Source organism: Mixophyes fleayi, chromosome 2, assembly GCF_038048845.1.
Source record: "Mixophyes fleayi isolate aMixFle1 chromosome 2, aMixFle1.hap1, whole genome shotgun sequence".
NCBI lineage: Eukaryota > Metazoa > Chordata > Amphibia > Anura > Limnodynastidae > Mixophyes > Mixophyes fleayi.
Window position 1 is genome coordinate 136,853,651 of NC_134403.1, and position 15,866 is coordinate 136,869,516.

General features: G+C 40.2%; 1 protein-coding gene across 6 annotated transcripts in view; it reads left to right on the forward strand.

The window, feature by feature from the left end:
* The window catches only part of ATP11A (ATPase phospholipid transporting 11A), a 149,828-nt gene that overhangs the window by 85,931 nt on the left and 48,031 nt on the right, over positions 1–15,866 (forward strand). For all 6 annotated transcript variants that reach the window (XM_075200023.1, XM_075200025.1, XM_075200027.1 and 3 more), the window contains exons 10-12: positions 7,303–7,384; positions 9,219–9,369; positions 10,708–10,905. In XM_075200023.1, the coding sequence (XP_075056124.1) occupies positions 7,303–7,384; positions 9,219–9,369; positions 10,708–10,905 (431 nt within the window). The remainder of the gene's footprint in view (positions 1–7,302; positions 7,385–9,218; positions 9,370–10,707; positions 10,906–15,866) is intronic.

The following is a 15,866-nucleotide window of genomic DNA, read 5'->3' on the forward strand; positions in this document are numbered from 1 at the left end:
ACGGATGGCTGATAAATTTAAGGAAATCCCAGTTGGTTCCGTGTCAGCGCATGGTGTTCCTGGGACTCATCATGGACACCAGCAAACAAAGGATATTTCTCCCAGTAGAGAAGATCACCTCTATTCAGAAGGTAACCTCCCAGGTTCTGTCTTCTCCCAGACCCTCAATGCTCTTGTGCATGAGGCTACTGGGAAAGATGGTGGCCTCCTTCGAGACAATTCCCTTCGGTCGAGCTCATTCTCGATGTTTCCAGTGGGACCTATTGTCGAAGTGGTCAGGTTCACACCTACGCCTAGATCTTCAAAAGATTTCTCTATCCAAGAGGGCGAGAACATCTCTTCAGTGGTGGATGTGCCAGGATCACTTGAATATGGGCAGATCCTTCGCACCTTGGTTGTGGATCATAGTCACGACGGACGCCAGCCTCAAAGGTTGGGGGGCGGTGGTCCTGCACCTTCGGCTCCAGGGATGTTGGTCGGTTCAGGAGTCGGCTCTCCCAATAGATGTATTGGAATTGAAGGCCATTCTTCTAGCCCTTCAGGGAGCACAATCCCTTCTTCAGGGCCACCCAGTCCGTATCCAGTCCGACAATGCCACGGCCGTGGCATATGTCAACAGACAAGGAGGAACCAGGAGCGCAGCGGCGATGGATATCGCAGCCCAAATATTGGTTTGGGCAGAGCTATATGTTCCGGCAATATCAGCAGTTTTCATTCCAGGAATAGAAAACTGGGAGGCGGACTATCTAAGTCGAAACCAGATGATGCCGGGGGAGTGGTCACTTCACCCGGAAGTCTTCCAATCTCTGGTTCACAGGTGGCGTCTTCCAGACATAGACCTCATGGCTTCCAGACACAACAAAAAGGTCCACAGGTTCTGCGCAAGGGTAAGAGATCCCCTAGCGGCGGCAGTGGACGTCCTGACGATGTCATGGGAATTCAGGATGGGATATCTGTTTTCTCTGATCCCCATGCTTCCTCGCGTCCTTAGACGAGTTCGACAGGGTTCCCTACCAGTAATTCTGGTAGCCCCCTTCTGGCCACGGCGTGTGTGGTTCGCAGAAATAATATCTATGGCGGAAGGTCCGGGATTCCACCTTCCGTATCGTCACGACCTTCTTCTTCAAGGTCCATTCCATCACCAGAATTTACATCAGCTCAATTTAACGGCATGGCTGTTGAAGCCAGCCTTTGGAGGGCTAGAGGGTTTTCTTCCAGTGTAATTCAAACGTTGATGTGAGCTAGGAAACCAGTGTCATCTCGCATCTATCATCGGATTTGGAAGGCATATATTAGATGGTGTGAAAGTAGGACATACCACTCGTCCTCCTTTCGCCTCCCTCGCTTGTTAGCTTTCCTTCAGCATTGGTTAGAGGCAGGCCTTAGATTAGGCTCCTTAAAGGTTCAGGTTTCAGCCCTTTCGATATTTTTCCATACGAAGTTGGCTGACTTACCAGACATTAGGACTTTTTTCCAAGGAGTTCTCCATATACAGCCTCCTTATGTCCCTCCTACAGCACCATGGGATCTCAATTTGGTTCTGGACATGCTCAAGGGACCCTCCTTCGATCCTTTGAACAAGGCGGATTTGAAGTGTTTGACCTGGAAGGTCCTTTTTCTTCTGGCTATTGCCTCTGCTCGCAGAGTTTCTGAATTAGGAGCCCTGTCCTGTCGGGAACCTTATTTGGTGTTCCACGAGGACAGAACGGTGTTAAGAACCCTTCCTTCCTTCGTGCCAAAGGTAGTTTCGGCTTTTCATCTAAACCAGGAAATAATTGTTCCGGTTTTCTCATCCACTTCTCATACGGATCAGCAATCAATGAAAAAGTTGGATGTGGTTAGAGCTCTCCGCATTTATGTTAAAAGAACTTCCCAGATTAGACGGACTGACTCACTGTTTGTTCTTTATGACGCTAATAAGAGAGGCTGGCCAGCCTCAAAACAATCCATCGCCAGATGGATTACGTCTACCATCAGGCAAGCTTATATTAATGCTAACCGTGCTGTGCCGGAGAGACTTACGGCCCATTCCACCAGATCGGTGGGGGCCTCGTGGGCAGCAAGGAATGGAGCTTCTGCGGACCAGCTTTGCAGGGCAGCCACCTGGTCCTCTGTCCACACCTTTACCAAATTTTACCAGTTTAATATATTTGCCTCTGCGGATGCAAATTTTGCTCGTAGAGCTTTACGAGCAGGGCTTGCAGAGTAGTCCCACCCTTAGGGGGCTGCTTTAGAACGTCCCCATGGTAAGCAGTGTCCCCCAGACCGGATGAAGGAGAAAAGAGGAATTATGTACTTACGTTAAATCCGTTTCTCTGATTCCGTCTGGGGGACACTGCGATCCCTCCCTTCTGTTTTTCTTCTGTGTGTTCTTGTGTGACTGCCCTTTTTTATCTTGGGCTTGTTAAAACTAACTGGACAGGAAGAGGCAGGGGGTTTGTAGAGGGGAGGGGTTTGCCAGCAGTACTAAATTAACTAGTTAGGTGCCAACTCCCAAGCTCCCCTCCACAACCCATGGTAAGCAGTGTCCCCCAGACGGAATCAGAGAAACGGATTTAACGTAAGTACATAAATCCTCTTTTTTCAGGGTACCAGTTGTATGGCAAATGTGAATGCACTATATGGATACAGAAAAGTAATAAAGTTGCTGTCAGCATTTACACTTAGCGGTGTTAATTCGCATGTATCATGCACTATTGACGTACCACCATGGATACAGGGTATCCAGTGCATAGTTGCCCATGAGTCAAGGGTTCCTTGACTTATGGTCCCACCCTGCTCTCAGGTTTGTACATGCATGAGAAGAGAAGAGCCCAGGGCTGTGGTCTATGGACCCCAGCTATATGGGCCTCGGCCTAGCATTAGATTACTTCCAGGTGGATGGCCCCTCCCCAGGAACAAGATAGCTTATTAAATGTTGTGCTGATATTAGCCGGGATTAGCCTCCTGTCCTGACTGGATCAGCTCCATGTCTGTCAGCCGAAGGCCGGATACTTAGGCTGACTGGCAGGGTGCACAGTCAGCCAATGCAAAGGGCAGATCCGCTCCTCCATCATGATAGTTCCATCACTTTATTAGCCTTCATTCCTTCCCTTTACACCACCTGACCAGCCCACTCCACCCTTCATGCGCATGTGGGGCTGTGGTAAAGCAATTAAAATCCTGTATAGCTTTGATGGCTGCCATTTGTGTGTGTGGGAGGGGGTGATTGGTAGATAGTTGGACTAGTTAGCGTTGCGTAAAATGGGAAGTGAACAAAGCAGTGGCTTGCAGGATTTTATATGATGTAGTCAAATAGCAATGAGGGTTAGATGTGGCTGATCACTGTGACTGACAGAGTGCACATACAAGCTTTGTTTGGTTGTGTGGAGGACAGCTGATGCTTGGAGACAACTTGTAACTGCCACACAGATTGTTGTTAGTTGTGTAATTTAAAAAACATAGAGAAACAGGAAAACCAAAGTTACTATTATCCCCTCTTCCTGTATACAATTGGCTATGAATGTATGTATGTAATGCCATTTCCTGGCCAGTAAAAATGAAGCGTTGTTGGAACAATTAAACGGACAGGAAAACTGTTTGACACAATACATATTGTTGCGTCTACTGTTAAAAGTTAAATAGAAAGTGTTGTAAAGACATGTGAAACCAATATTACAGCCGAGAGACTGTCAGTCTGACAGGGAAAGAGCCCTATGAAGCATCTAGTAGATCTAATGTTACATTTCGAGCAATAAAACTTTTATGAAAATATAGGAAATAATTAACCTGGTTAGCTTGGCTGTACTTTGCAGGAAGAATTGAGAGTCAAGAGTTTGAAGTTCAAAAGGGTCAAGAAAATGTTTCAGAAAAACTGAAATCATATTATTATTTACAAATTGATGTCATTTATTGTCAGTGTTGAATTAGGGGCAGATGTAGGATATAAAGCCCTATTACTGGCAAGAAAATATGTTTTCTCTGACAATAAGGCCTGTTTAGCTTTATCCTAAATATGTAGGTGATTACTGCCAGTGATAACCCCATCTGAATTAAGTATTACCAGCTCTCAGTGGCGATGCCTTGCTTATGAATTTCTTATTTATCAAGTAACCCCCATGACACCTGTTCTGTTAATGCCAGCTCAGGACAACATTATCAGACATTGGACTGAAACCAATAATTTTATTGCTAAGACTATTTTTCGGTAGGGGTCACTTTTTAAAATGAAGGATAGGGTTATTGCCCCGCATCCAGATATTAAATATTACTTTTTTACAATTTTTAACTTCATATTTAATTTTTATTTATTTTTTAATAACGGTGCTTCCAGTTCCATGTATGCCCCGACATTTTCCCGTCAATCCTCTGAATGGTTTTCGCTATGACACCCAAATATTGCTCAGCTGCCACAGTGACAAAATACATTTCAGACTTTTGTGCCATGGGGATGCAGACTTATAACTTTAATAATTTTGGCAACCATTATTGCACACAAAAATGGTTGCCAAAATGATGCCTATGCTGTAGGGTAATCCATGTTTAAACACCTTGTTTTTACCAGTCATGGTGCCTTTGTGACGGTGTCACCTTGGGTCTCTGTTGTCACATTGTAATAGTAGTGCACACAGTTGCCTCGTACACATTGACATTGGCTTCATGTGTTTTCACATGCATTTTTACTTGCGTCCTTTAACACAAGATGAACACATGTGGGCATTAGGCCTTAAGTCATACCTACCAACTTTGAGGCTGATCAAACCAGAAATGACCACTACCTGATGGGCAGTGGCCACATCACCAGGGGCATGGCTAGTGCTTCTAAAGCCCTCAAATCAGGACGGTCCCAAGTAATTTGGGGTAGTTTGGTTATGTCTTAAGGAGCAAGTACAATATCTAAATTCAGACTTTAAAGGCCACTGCTTTGCTACAAATACCAAGATTGACTCCCTCAAGTATACACCGGTGATATGCATCCTGGGGCCACATTGGAGGCCCTCTAACCTTCATAAGGGTCACACATTACTCTTAATCTCAGTAATAAATTAAAATAATACATTTAATCAAAGAAAGATACACCTATAAGCGGGGGTGTATTAACCAGGGGGGCAGAGGGGGCAGTTGCCGCCCCATGGATTCTGTTGGGTGGGCAGATACTGTGTTTTGCCCCTCCCCCCTGCTCATGAGCTTCTACACAAAAGCCTTCATGCTAATTTCTGAAGTCATGGTATCTGTTATGAAACTTTTTTCCAATGATAGATTGTCTTCATATAACTACTACAGGTTCTTTAATATAGATTGCCTTAGTATAGATTCAATACAGATTGATTGATTTGTTTATTTAAAAACTCTAAGAGCTAGATTTACTAAGCTGCGTGTTTGAAAAAGTGGGGATGTTGCCTATAGCAACCAATCAGATTCTAGCTTTCATTTATTTAGTGCTTTTTTCAAAATGACAGCTAGAATCTGATTGGTTGCTATAGGCAACATCCCCACTTTTTCAAACCCGCAGCTTAGTAAATCTAGCCCTAAGTGTCGCGTTCATAAACATTTAAAAAAATAGCCTGTATTGATGATTAACGACTATTCACTTTACTTTTACCCTGAATTTTGTGCTGTGCATCCAGTAACAAACATGAGATATAACAATTTAAATTTATACCACATACCGTAACCAGTGAGGCAGTGATTATAGATTTAAAAATACTCCCAATCAAATGGGGCCACAGGAAAAGGCTGCTGCCCATAACTGATTTACACAGACTTATAGGACTTAGTCATCAGTGATGTGGAAATGAGTCTATAACTAGAATCAGGACACCGACAATGGCTTCATGACTAATGTAATGATGTGATTTAATTTCTGTAATTCCTGATACAATAACAGACATTTATGAAAGAGTAATGATGTTTTGTGATGTATTGCACATATTTTTATGTTTTGTATATGTTCATTTATATAAGGAAGTAAGAAGAATATTTTATAAGGGACAACATAATTGAAGGGGTGTAGGGGCACATTTACATGGGCTTTTCTGGGGGTTGCAGGTGGCTGCAGTGGGATGCTTTTTTGACATTCTAGGCCATACCTCCCAACCTTCCACTTCTTCAGTCAGGAAAGGGGATTTTGAATGGTCACAATGGGGTCGTGACCTGTTACATTGGGCGCATGGTCACATACCCGGGGACATGCCTATTGCATTCATTGCCATGTGCACCAGTATATGTATAGTGTAAGTATGAGACATACTTCCCAAATTTTCCACCAGTGGGACAAAGTCCTCAATTCTGGTCTGTCCCATCTAACTCAGACAGTTGTAAGATATGTTCTAGGCACTTATTATATGAGACCATGTATTTTTAGAAATGTAATAAAAATGTTGAAATAGCTGGTGGCATGTAATATAGACAATCCCCATATCACCTTGGGGCAATTAAAAAGAAGAATGTTATGTGATGTCATGCAGCACAGTATTTACAGGAAATATCACTAACCTGTTTAAGTATTATTGATTTGCAATCATGTTGGAGACGTTTTGGCTTTGTAAAAGTATAATTCCTAGTCTTTTCCTTGTTAAAGCAGGATAATTACATATAACCTCATATGATCATCATTTAAAAACTGCTGAAGCATCTGCTGTGTTGTAACCTGTAGCAAACAATCGTTATTGAGCTAGCTAGTGGCATGTAATAAAGACAGTTCCCATAACCCCCTGGGGCAATAAAAAAAACCAAAACAGAATGTGGGCTTGCTCCTTGTTGTGTGTGTCGAGGTAAATAATTAGCCAAATTTGTGGAAAATGAAATGCTATGTGAGCTTGTATACGTTGATTCTTTAATAACATTAAGTATCAGACAATATTTAAACTTTTTTCCATGTGTCAGCCAGTGCTGAATTGTTTTTTTTATCACTGTAAGTAAGAACATTAGCTGACACATTGCCTAAGCCTTACATTAATATGTCTGCTGTAAAGTGAGATCAGGCTACTTTACACATTCATGTTCCTTTCTTGCTGGCTGGAGGCCACCAAATTAAGAATAGGATATTGTTGTAATATTGAATAACTCATAAACAGGAAGGCTTTTAAAGGACAAATGTAACCCATTTAGATGGTCACGTCACACTGGCTTATTATCATCATATGAGTGTCTCCTTATTTCCTGCTAGCATATAAAATGTAAAATAAATTATTTTCTCATGAGATTTCGCAGTTTGAGCTTCCGTTTGTGAATTGTCTGTCATTAGTGTGTTATGTTCAGTACATCTTACTGTTCATTTGTTTCAAGTAACAATCTCCTCTTACTCTTTTTTTCGAATACTAGGTGTTGTTATATACACTGGAATGGAAACCAAGATGGCATTAAATTACCAGTCCAAATCACAGAAAAGATCTGCTGTTGAAAAGTAAAGTGTTATCATGCATTATTTGTAACTACAGTCTCATGCTACTTCAGATCAGAAACCATCCACCCTAATCGCCAAGGCACTATATAAAATTACCTTGTGCACTGATATGTGGACCATAGTTGTACTTTGGTTACTACGTAAAACATCAGTTTACTGCCTAATAATTGGTAAAGTAGTAACATCATATTACAACTATGGTATCCATAATTAAACAGTTCTGGAGTAAGACCGCTGGGACATAATATATACCATATTAACGTATTGCATGGTTTTTTGTTTTTATTTTACAAATAGTTTATTTATTTATTTTAAAAAAAAATGTCAACAGGCATTTCCATGTTGATGTTTATTTAGTGAATTATTAAACCAATGTATAATTAACACAGACTCAGTTGATAGACAATTCTATTTGGCCTCCTATATTAAAAATATACATACATACTTGATACATACTGTAAAATCATACAGTTTGTATCCATTACTCAAATATATGAAGTAAATTGTGATAATTAGTATTAAATTATTCATTAATTGAGTTATTGTTCCTTAATTAGAAAGTGTATTTAATATATATATATATATATATCTAATATATATAAGCCTAGCGGCGTGTGTTAGTGTGTGTGGAAAAAACTATTTTCTCAGAAAGGGCTCATCCAATTGACCTGAAATTTGGTATACCGACATTATTTGACAAAAAAATTATAATAGTGAAGTCAGTTAACTTCCATCATCCCCCTTTCCCCCCGTGGGAGGGGTAGTAAAGGCTAAATTTACGAGTTGAGGGCTCAAACTCTTGACTCCTTCCGGAATGCCAAGGCACAGATTAAGATTGAAAGTTGGAAGCATTATTATGCTATTGAGAAATCTGAATGTTAAGAGAGGACTGTGCAATGGCACTCGATTAGTAGTGACAGCACTGAAAAACGAATGTGATACAAGCAGAAGTTTTGACTGGCTCTGCTGAAGGAGAGAAGGTGATGATACCTCGGATTGACTTATGTCCATCCGAAACAGGACTGCCGTTTAAGCTAAGACGGCGGCAGTTCCCTTTGAAGGTGGCATTTGCTTTGACCATTAACAAGTCACAGGGTCAAACACATGAATGTGGGGGTATTTATTTACCAGAGCCTGTCTTTGGTCATGGACAATTGTATGTCGCATTTTCACGAGTACGGAGAAGCAGTGATGTGAAAATGCAGGTTATGAAAACTGCCCTTCAAGGAAGACTGATTGAGCACAGCGATAAGGTTTAGCAGAAACGTTGTGTATCGAGAGGTTTTAGAACAGTAAGACGATGGAGATTAAAGATGTGGCGATGAAGATGAAGGATGAGGTGATGGAGAAGAACGAGGTGGTGACATGTGGACAAAACCACGTTAAAAAAGGGGCGCTTACGTCGGGAAGTAATGCTCTTCCCCTGAGGAGGCCTGGCCTAGCCCCAAATGCATGACACGAACCTTTTTAACACCTTAAGTAGCTTGATTTGACTAGAATGCATGAGTATCATGCACGGGTTAACTTGTGTGTATAATATATATATATGTATATATATATATATATATATATATATATATATATAATATATATATATATATATATACATACACATACTCATTATATCGCTTTGAGCTCTGTGGTGTGTTCTCTTATATATTCCATTGTTTGTAGGACTCTTAATAGACCGATTAATACTAGCTATAGTAACTAATCAGCGGCTGGCCGTGCATTGCCAGGCTGTAATACTGTTGGGAGGTGAAAATTGGCATAATGAGCCTATTGGAATAAAGTACCAAATCCAGTTAATAAAAAGTTGGTGTGTTCTTTCTAGATCAATGAACGCATTCCTGATTGTGTACCTGTGTATTCTGATCAGCAAAGCCTTAATAAACACTGTGCTGAAGTATGTGTGGCAGAGCGAGACTTCCCGTGATGAACCTTGGTACAACCAGAAAACAGACTCTGAGAGACAAAGAAACCTGGTAAGGAATAGCAGTCTGCAATAACTAGTTGTTTTTTTTTTCCTTTTCTATGCTAATTTTTAAAGTGGAGGAATAAATGGCTCCCAGCTATTGATATTTGTGGCTCTCATGCCACCAGAGCCCACCACACTTCCAGGCATTGCTGTACAAAGACTTTCCCCAAGCGTATAGGTGTGCAGATGAATGAAATGTAGCTCCCGTTCACTAGAGAGTAATGCAACTTCTCCAAAACTCACCACAAGCAACTTTGTTAGGCAAATGTTGAAATGCTATAATAAAATTAAAGTTTTATGCTACTTCCTATTTAAATTGAATATTGAACACTGTAATAGCTTGTAGCACAATGTTGTATTACCTAGAGGGAAATGCCAGTCAATCGATCATTTGATGCACTAATGTGCAGTGTTGTGTGATGTCATGCAGCACAGTATTTACAGTAAATATCATTGACCTATTTAAGTGTTATTGATCTGCAATTCAGTTAGAGACATTTTGGCTTTGTAAAAGTATTATTCCTTGTCTTTTCCTCATTAAAGAACATTAATTACATATAACCTTATATGGGCACATTTAAGAAACTGCTGTTGATTCTGCTGTGCAGTAAACCATAGCAAACAGTCTGGTTCGTCTTCTAGTGCAGAGTTACATAACCATATTTACTAAGTAACCTGTACCAATGTCTCCTACAGCATTCTGGTGTTTATTGTGCTTAAAATAAGGTAACCCTCAATGCACTCCAGGGAGGGTTTTATTTCAAGGATGAAACAAAAATCATATACTATGGATTATGCTGTTCTAGATCATGATGTATGTTATAGATCTACTCAAAACCTCTTTATATCAAATTGAAAGAAAGTGTTAAAACTATAGTTGTCCCTTTTTAAATGCCGTCTTTTGCCCAAATCTGTGGCTTGGGCATATTAATTTTGTTTGTTTTTGTTATAATAAATATGTAAATTAACAATTGTAGTTACAATAGTACTTTACTGGTACATTGATTTCTGTATAACTGAACAGTTGTTTCATCATCTCAATTTCTCAATATATTGTGCCCTCTACACCTGTACTCACATGCCACGCTTTGCTTCTGCCACTCATGCCACTCATCTTCACTGTCACTGACGCTCCGCTTCTATCTGCCACTCTCCTCTGCTGCTGGTTGTTTTATTCTCGTTTCCTTTCAGTCTCTTCACACTCTATCCCTCTCTCTCACTCTCTTGTTCTCTGTGTTTGTTTATGTATTTGCATGCTCTTGTGTTTTAAAGCACTAGGACAATGTTTTCATTAGTAAATGTTTGTTCTTGAAAATATGAAAATGTCTGTTTTGTGCCGTTTCAGTTTATCAGAGCTTTCACAGACTTTCTGGCTTTCATGGTCCTATTCAACTACATTATCCCTGTCTCTATGTACGTCACAGTGGAAATGCAGAAATTCCTGGGCTCTTATTTCCTCACGTGGGATGAGGAGATGTTTGATGAGGCAACAGGAGAAGGTCCTCTTGTGAACACATCAGATTTGAATGAAGAGCTTGGACAGGTGAAATGTCTGGTTTAATGTCAGTATACAGATACAGAAATATTAAATACTGATTTGGCTTAGCTCTGATATTTCCTTACAGCATGTTCTCTACACATGTAGTTGTTACTAAAACATTTTGAGGTTTTTTTTGTTGTTGGGTTTTTTTTTTTAACAGAACAAAGGAATCCATATAAAATTAGCTGTATAGGAGAATCCCATACAGTAGATGTTCCCCTCCCCACAGGTGCTGTAGAAATTGTTTAATGGTGTATTAGGAGCACTAAACACCTTGTGAAATCTAAATGTATATATATTTACTGTGTTACATGTATAAATGAATGCTCACCTGGTCCAGTGGACTCAGGGTCTGGCTAGCAAATTTTAGCCTGGGGGGGCGAAATTCGGCTCAGCAGCTTATAAGGAAAATTTTTAAGGGAAAAAAATGTAGGTACCCAGTGACCCAGCCCCCCCTGCACCTCAACCTAGCCAGCCATCCCCTGCCAGTCGTGATCCAGGTTGGACATGCCTGTTCCATACTAAAGCATCTGTGGTCCAGGTATTGGAGAGTGACAATACTGGAAGCCTCCCAGTCACTCTGGCATGGTTCTAATGAACACTAAAGGAGTGCTGACTTTAGGAGGGCCCAGCCGCAACTTCTCTTGTTCCTGAGAACGGAGATTGGAGGTCGGTAGCACTTGATGCCATTACAGTTAAACTGAACTTGAAAGGGGCATCTGCTCCTGGGAGTCCTAGGAGGAAAAGCACTATAGCATAGCTTAGTGTGCTGTAACATCGAAACCTACTGGGGCTGAATTTGGCATAGTTGTAGCGCTAAAACCCATTGACAAGCGCTGGAAGCAATTCTGGGCAGGATATCTTGATCTCCCCAGCCCAGACTTAGAACATCTAGTGTCACAAAGGGGCTGAATATCAAAGTTGTTTTCATACAGATCATATAATATCAAATTGACCACCATTACCTTTTGCATTTACAATAGAGAATAATATTTAGTAGTAGGCATGAGCGGGCTCGGATTGCGCTAATCTGAGCCCACCCGAACAGTGCGGATCCGACGGGATCCGAGCACTGTACGGGTATTTCCGGCGGCAAAAAAAAACAAAACAGAGGCTCTGATGTCCAAGTCTCGCGTCGGATCTCGCGAGACTCGGATTGCATAAATTCGCCGCTTGCGCCCGCCATCTTCATTCGGGCTCAGATCAGGGAAGAGGGAGGTTGGAGTTTGTAGTGGTGCTCTGTCCTGCTGATCAGTCCAGTGGTGCTTTTGTCCTGTGCTCTGTCCTGCTGAGTCCAGTGGTGCTGTGTCCTGTGCTCTGTCCTGCTGAGTCCAGTGGTGCTGTGTCCTGTGCTTTGTTCTGCTAAGTCCATAGTTATTATAAATTTTTTTAAAAATTTTTTAAAAAATAACAAAAAAATGATACAAAAATAATTTAAAAAATATATAAAAAAATTATACAAAAATCTTTTAAAAAAAATAGAAAAAAATTATTTAAAAAGTATAAAAAAAATTCTAGTGCAATATATTCTTGCAGTCCAGAAATATTAGTACTGCAAAATAAAAATACGTTCACTGTTCTTGCAGTCCAGAAATATTAGTACTGCAATATTTACCTACGTTCACTGTTCTTGCAGTCCAGAAATATTAGTACTGCAAAATAAAAATACGTTCACTGTTCTTGCAGTCCAGAAATATTAGTACTGCAATATTTACCTACGTTCACTGTTCTTGCAGTCCAGAAATATTAGTACTGCAAAATAAAAATACTTCCACTGTTCTTGCAGTCCAGAAATATTAGTACTGCAATATTTACCTACGTTCACTGTTCTTGCAACTCCAGAAATATTAGTACTGCAATATTTACCTACGTGCACTGTTCTTGCAGTCCAGAAATATTAGTACTGCAATATTTACCTACGTTCACTGCTCTTGCAGTCCAGAAATATTAGTACTGCAAAATAAAAATACGTTCACTGTTCTTGCAGTCCAGAAATATTAGTACTGCAATATTTACCTACGTTCACTGTTCTTGCAGTCCAGAAATATTAGTACTGCAATATTTACCTACGTTCACTGTTCTTGCAGTCCAGAAATATTAGTACTGCAATATTAAAATATGTTCACTGTTCTTGCAGTCCAGAAATATTAGTACTGCAATATTTACCTACGTTCACTGTTCTTGCAGTCCAGAAATATTAGTACTGCAATATTAAAATATGTTCACTGTTCTTGCAGTCCAGAAATATTAGTACTGCAATATTTACCTACAATCACTGTTCCTGCAGTCCAGAAATATTAGTACCAGAGATTAAAATACGTTCACTGTTCCTGCAGTCCAGAAATATTAGTACCAGAGATTAAACTACGTTCACTGTTCCTGCAGTCCAGAAATATTAGTACCAGAGATTAAACTACGTTCACTGTTCCTGATTGGTTTGTTAAAGTGCGAATGTCCTATTTCAACAACATCAGGGTGGGCGGGAGGGCCCAAGGACAATTCCATCTTGCACCTCTAGCAAACTCTTGCAAACTGCCATCCTGTCTGCCACTGCAGTGCCACTCCTAGATGGGCCACGTGTTTGTACCGCCCACTTGTGTCGCTTAGCTTAGACATCCAGCTACCTCGGTGCAACCTTTTGGACTAAAAACAATATTGCGAGGTGTGAGGTGTTCAGAATAGACTGGAAATTAGTGGAAATGAATGTTATTGAGGTTAATAAAAGTGTAGGAGTGAAAAAAAAACAAAAATATGGATTTTAGCACTTTTTATGCTTTTTTAAAAAAAAATCAGAACCAAAACCTTTCGTGGGGTGTTTTGGCAAAACAAATCAGAACCCAAAACCTCAAGCTAATCAGAACCCAAAACCCAAAACCCCAAAAGTGGCCGGTGCTTAGGGTTATAGGTGGAGCCGAAATTCAACTTGGAGGTGACACTAGACCAGTGTTGGCTAACCTGTGACACTCCAGATGTTTGTGAAACTACAAGTCACAGCATGCTTTGCCAATATATAGCAGCTTATTGCTGGAATGGTATGCTGGGACTTGTAGTTTCACAACACCTGGCGTGTCACAGGTTACCCAACACTGCACTAGACCATGGTTTAAGCAAGTCTGGATCAGAGATCTAAAGATTAAAGATTAAATCACACTGACCAATAGGCTCCAGTGACGAAAAGGGTCTCACCCCCTTCTTCTGGCTACTGACTGCATGTGGACAGGGGAGTGGACACACAGCCCTACCACTATAGTTAAGATTTCTAGGCTGACCCTTGTGTGCAGAAAAAGGAGTCTGTGTGGATTGGCTAAATGGGCTGTGACTGATTTATCCACCCATAGACATGTACTAAAAACAAAACAAAAAAGGGTATAAATGTAGGGCCAACAGCTGTACACTCTTTAGTAGTATGAGCTTGTGTAAGAAGCAGGTGACTGTGAATGAGCCTAATAGTTACATAGATTACCCTCCTACAACTGGTGAGTGCCTGGCTTGGCCAAGTGTACCAGCAGGAGTGGCCAGTGTCGACTAATTGATGAAAACCAGTTAAACCCCAAAGCATAATGGAGCACAGTGGCGCTTAATAACCCCATCCTGTCATAATTTACAGCACATTTTTTCCACAATACATTATGTATTCCAATACTAATAAACCTGTTTGGTTGTTTTGGGCCCAGTTGTTATATAAGGCTAGATTTTTTTTGTTTAGCTGTCTCCCTGTCTACTTTACACTGTTGCTTATGAATCTTTTTAAACCATTTACTTTTTGTGTCTACTCCAAATCTTTATCTTCTTTACTTCTTTTCACTATTATTCAATGGCTGTGCAATGCCACTTATTAAAAAAAACAAAAGAAAACTGAATCTGTACAAAAATGGATGGGCATCTGATATGTCTCTCTTGAAAGTTACAGTGATCCTTATTAACCTTGGAACTACTGTGCTTAGAATAAAAGGAAATCCTAGCCTTGTGTCAAAGCTCTTTAGTTCTTCTAACTGACCCTTAAACTATTGATTTTAGTATGGATTTTTTGTTGTTGTTTCTTGTATCAGTACTTTAACTTTGAGTTTCTTTCAGAAACGTAATTTGGGGCCAGACAAAATTATTTGGTAGTTGGGCTACAGTTCTATAGATGTTCATCCATTTAGTGACTTGCAGGGCATTAAAAGACCACTACATTAACACATATATATGTACTATTCTACAACTTAAAGTTATATAAAAAAAAAAGGGTTGGATAATGGGGTCCCTCTGTCATAATGTAATACCAGCTCCAGCATGGGGCGGAATTGCCTAAGTAATTGGGCCCACCTAAAACATGTGGGACTTCTGGTCAAACCAGCCCTGTGCTAAATTGGATGGCAGAAGCTAGGATTATGTTTTAAAGTGAGGAAATCATTAAGTATGTGTGTGGGACTACAAGTCCCAGCAAGCCCTGACCTTCATTAAATTCTTGAGTACAATGGCACTTGAGGAACTACAAGTGTCAGCATGCTGTGGCAGCAAGGACCCACTCTGGTTTCACAAACATAACTAATGGTAAGACAAAAATACATATACCGAATGTTATATTAGTATTATTTCAAATAAAGAAAATAAATCTTTTTAGTTTATCACTTTTTATTATTCATCAAATCCATATAGAATCTTCTCTATTTTTTTCCTAATGTACTCCAGTAAGAAAAAATCCCTGATAGAATGATGAATACTTGCTCCAAATGAAGCCGCAATGCGAATGAATGAAATAGGTCAATTGGTGACCATAATTTTATGCTTGCGTTCATGCTGGAAAAGGAGAACTAGGGGTAAATTTATCAAGCTGCGGATTTGAAAATGTGGAAATGTTACCTATAGCAACCAATCAGATTATAGCTATCATTTATTTTGTCAATTCTACAAAATGACAGCTAGAATATGATTGGTTGCTATAGGCATCATGTCCACTTTTTCAAACCTGCAGTTTAGTA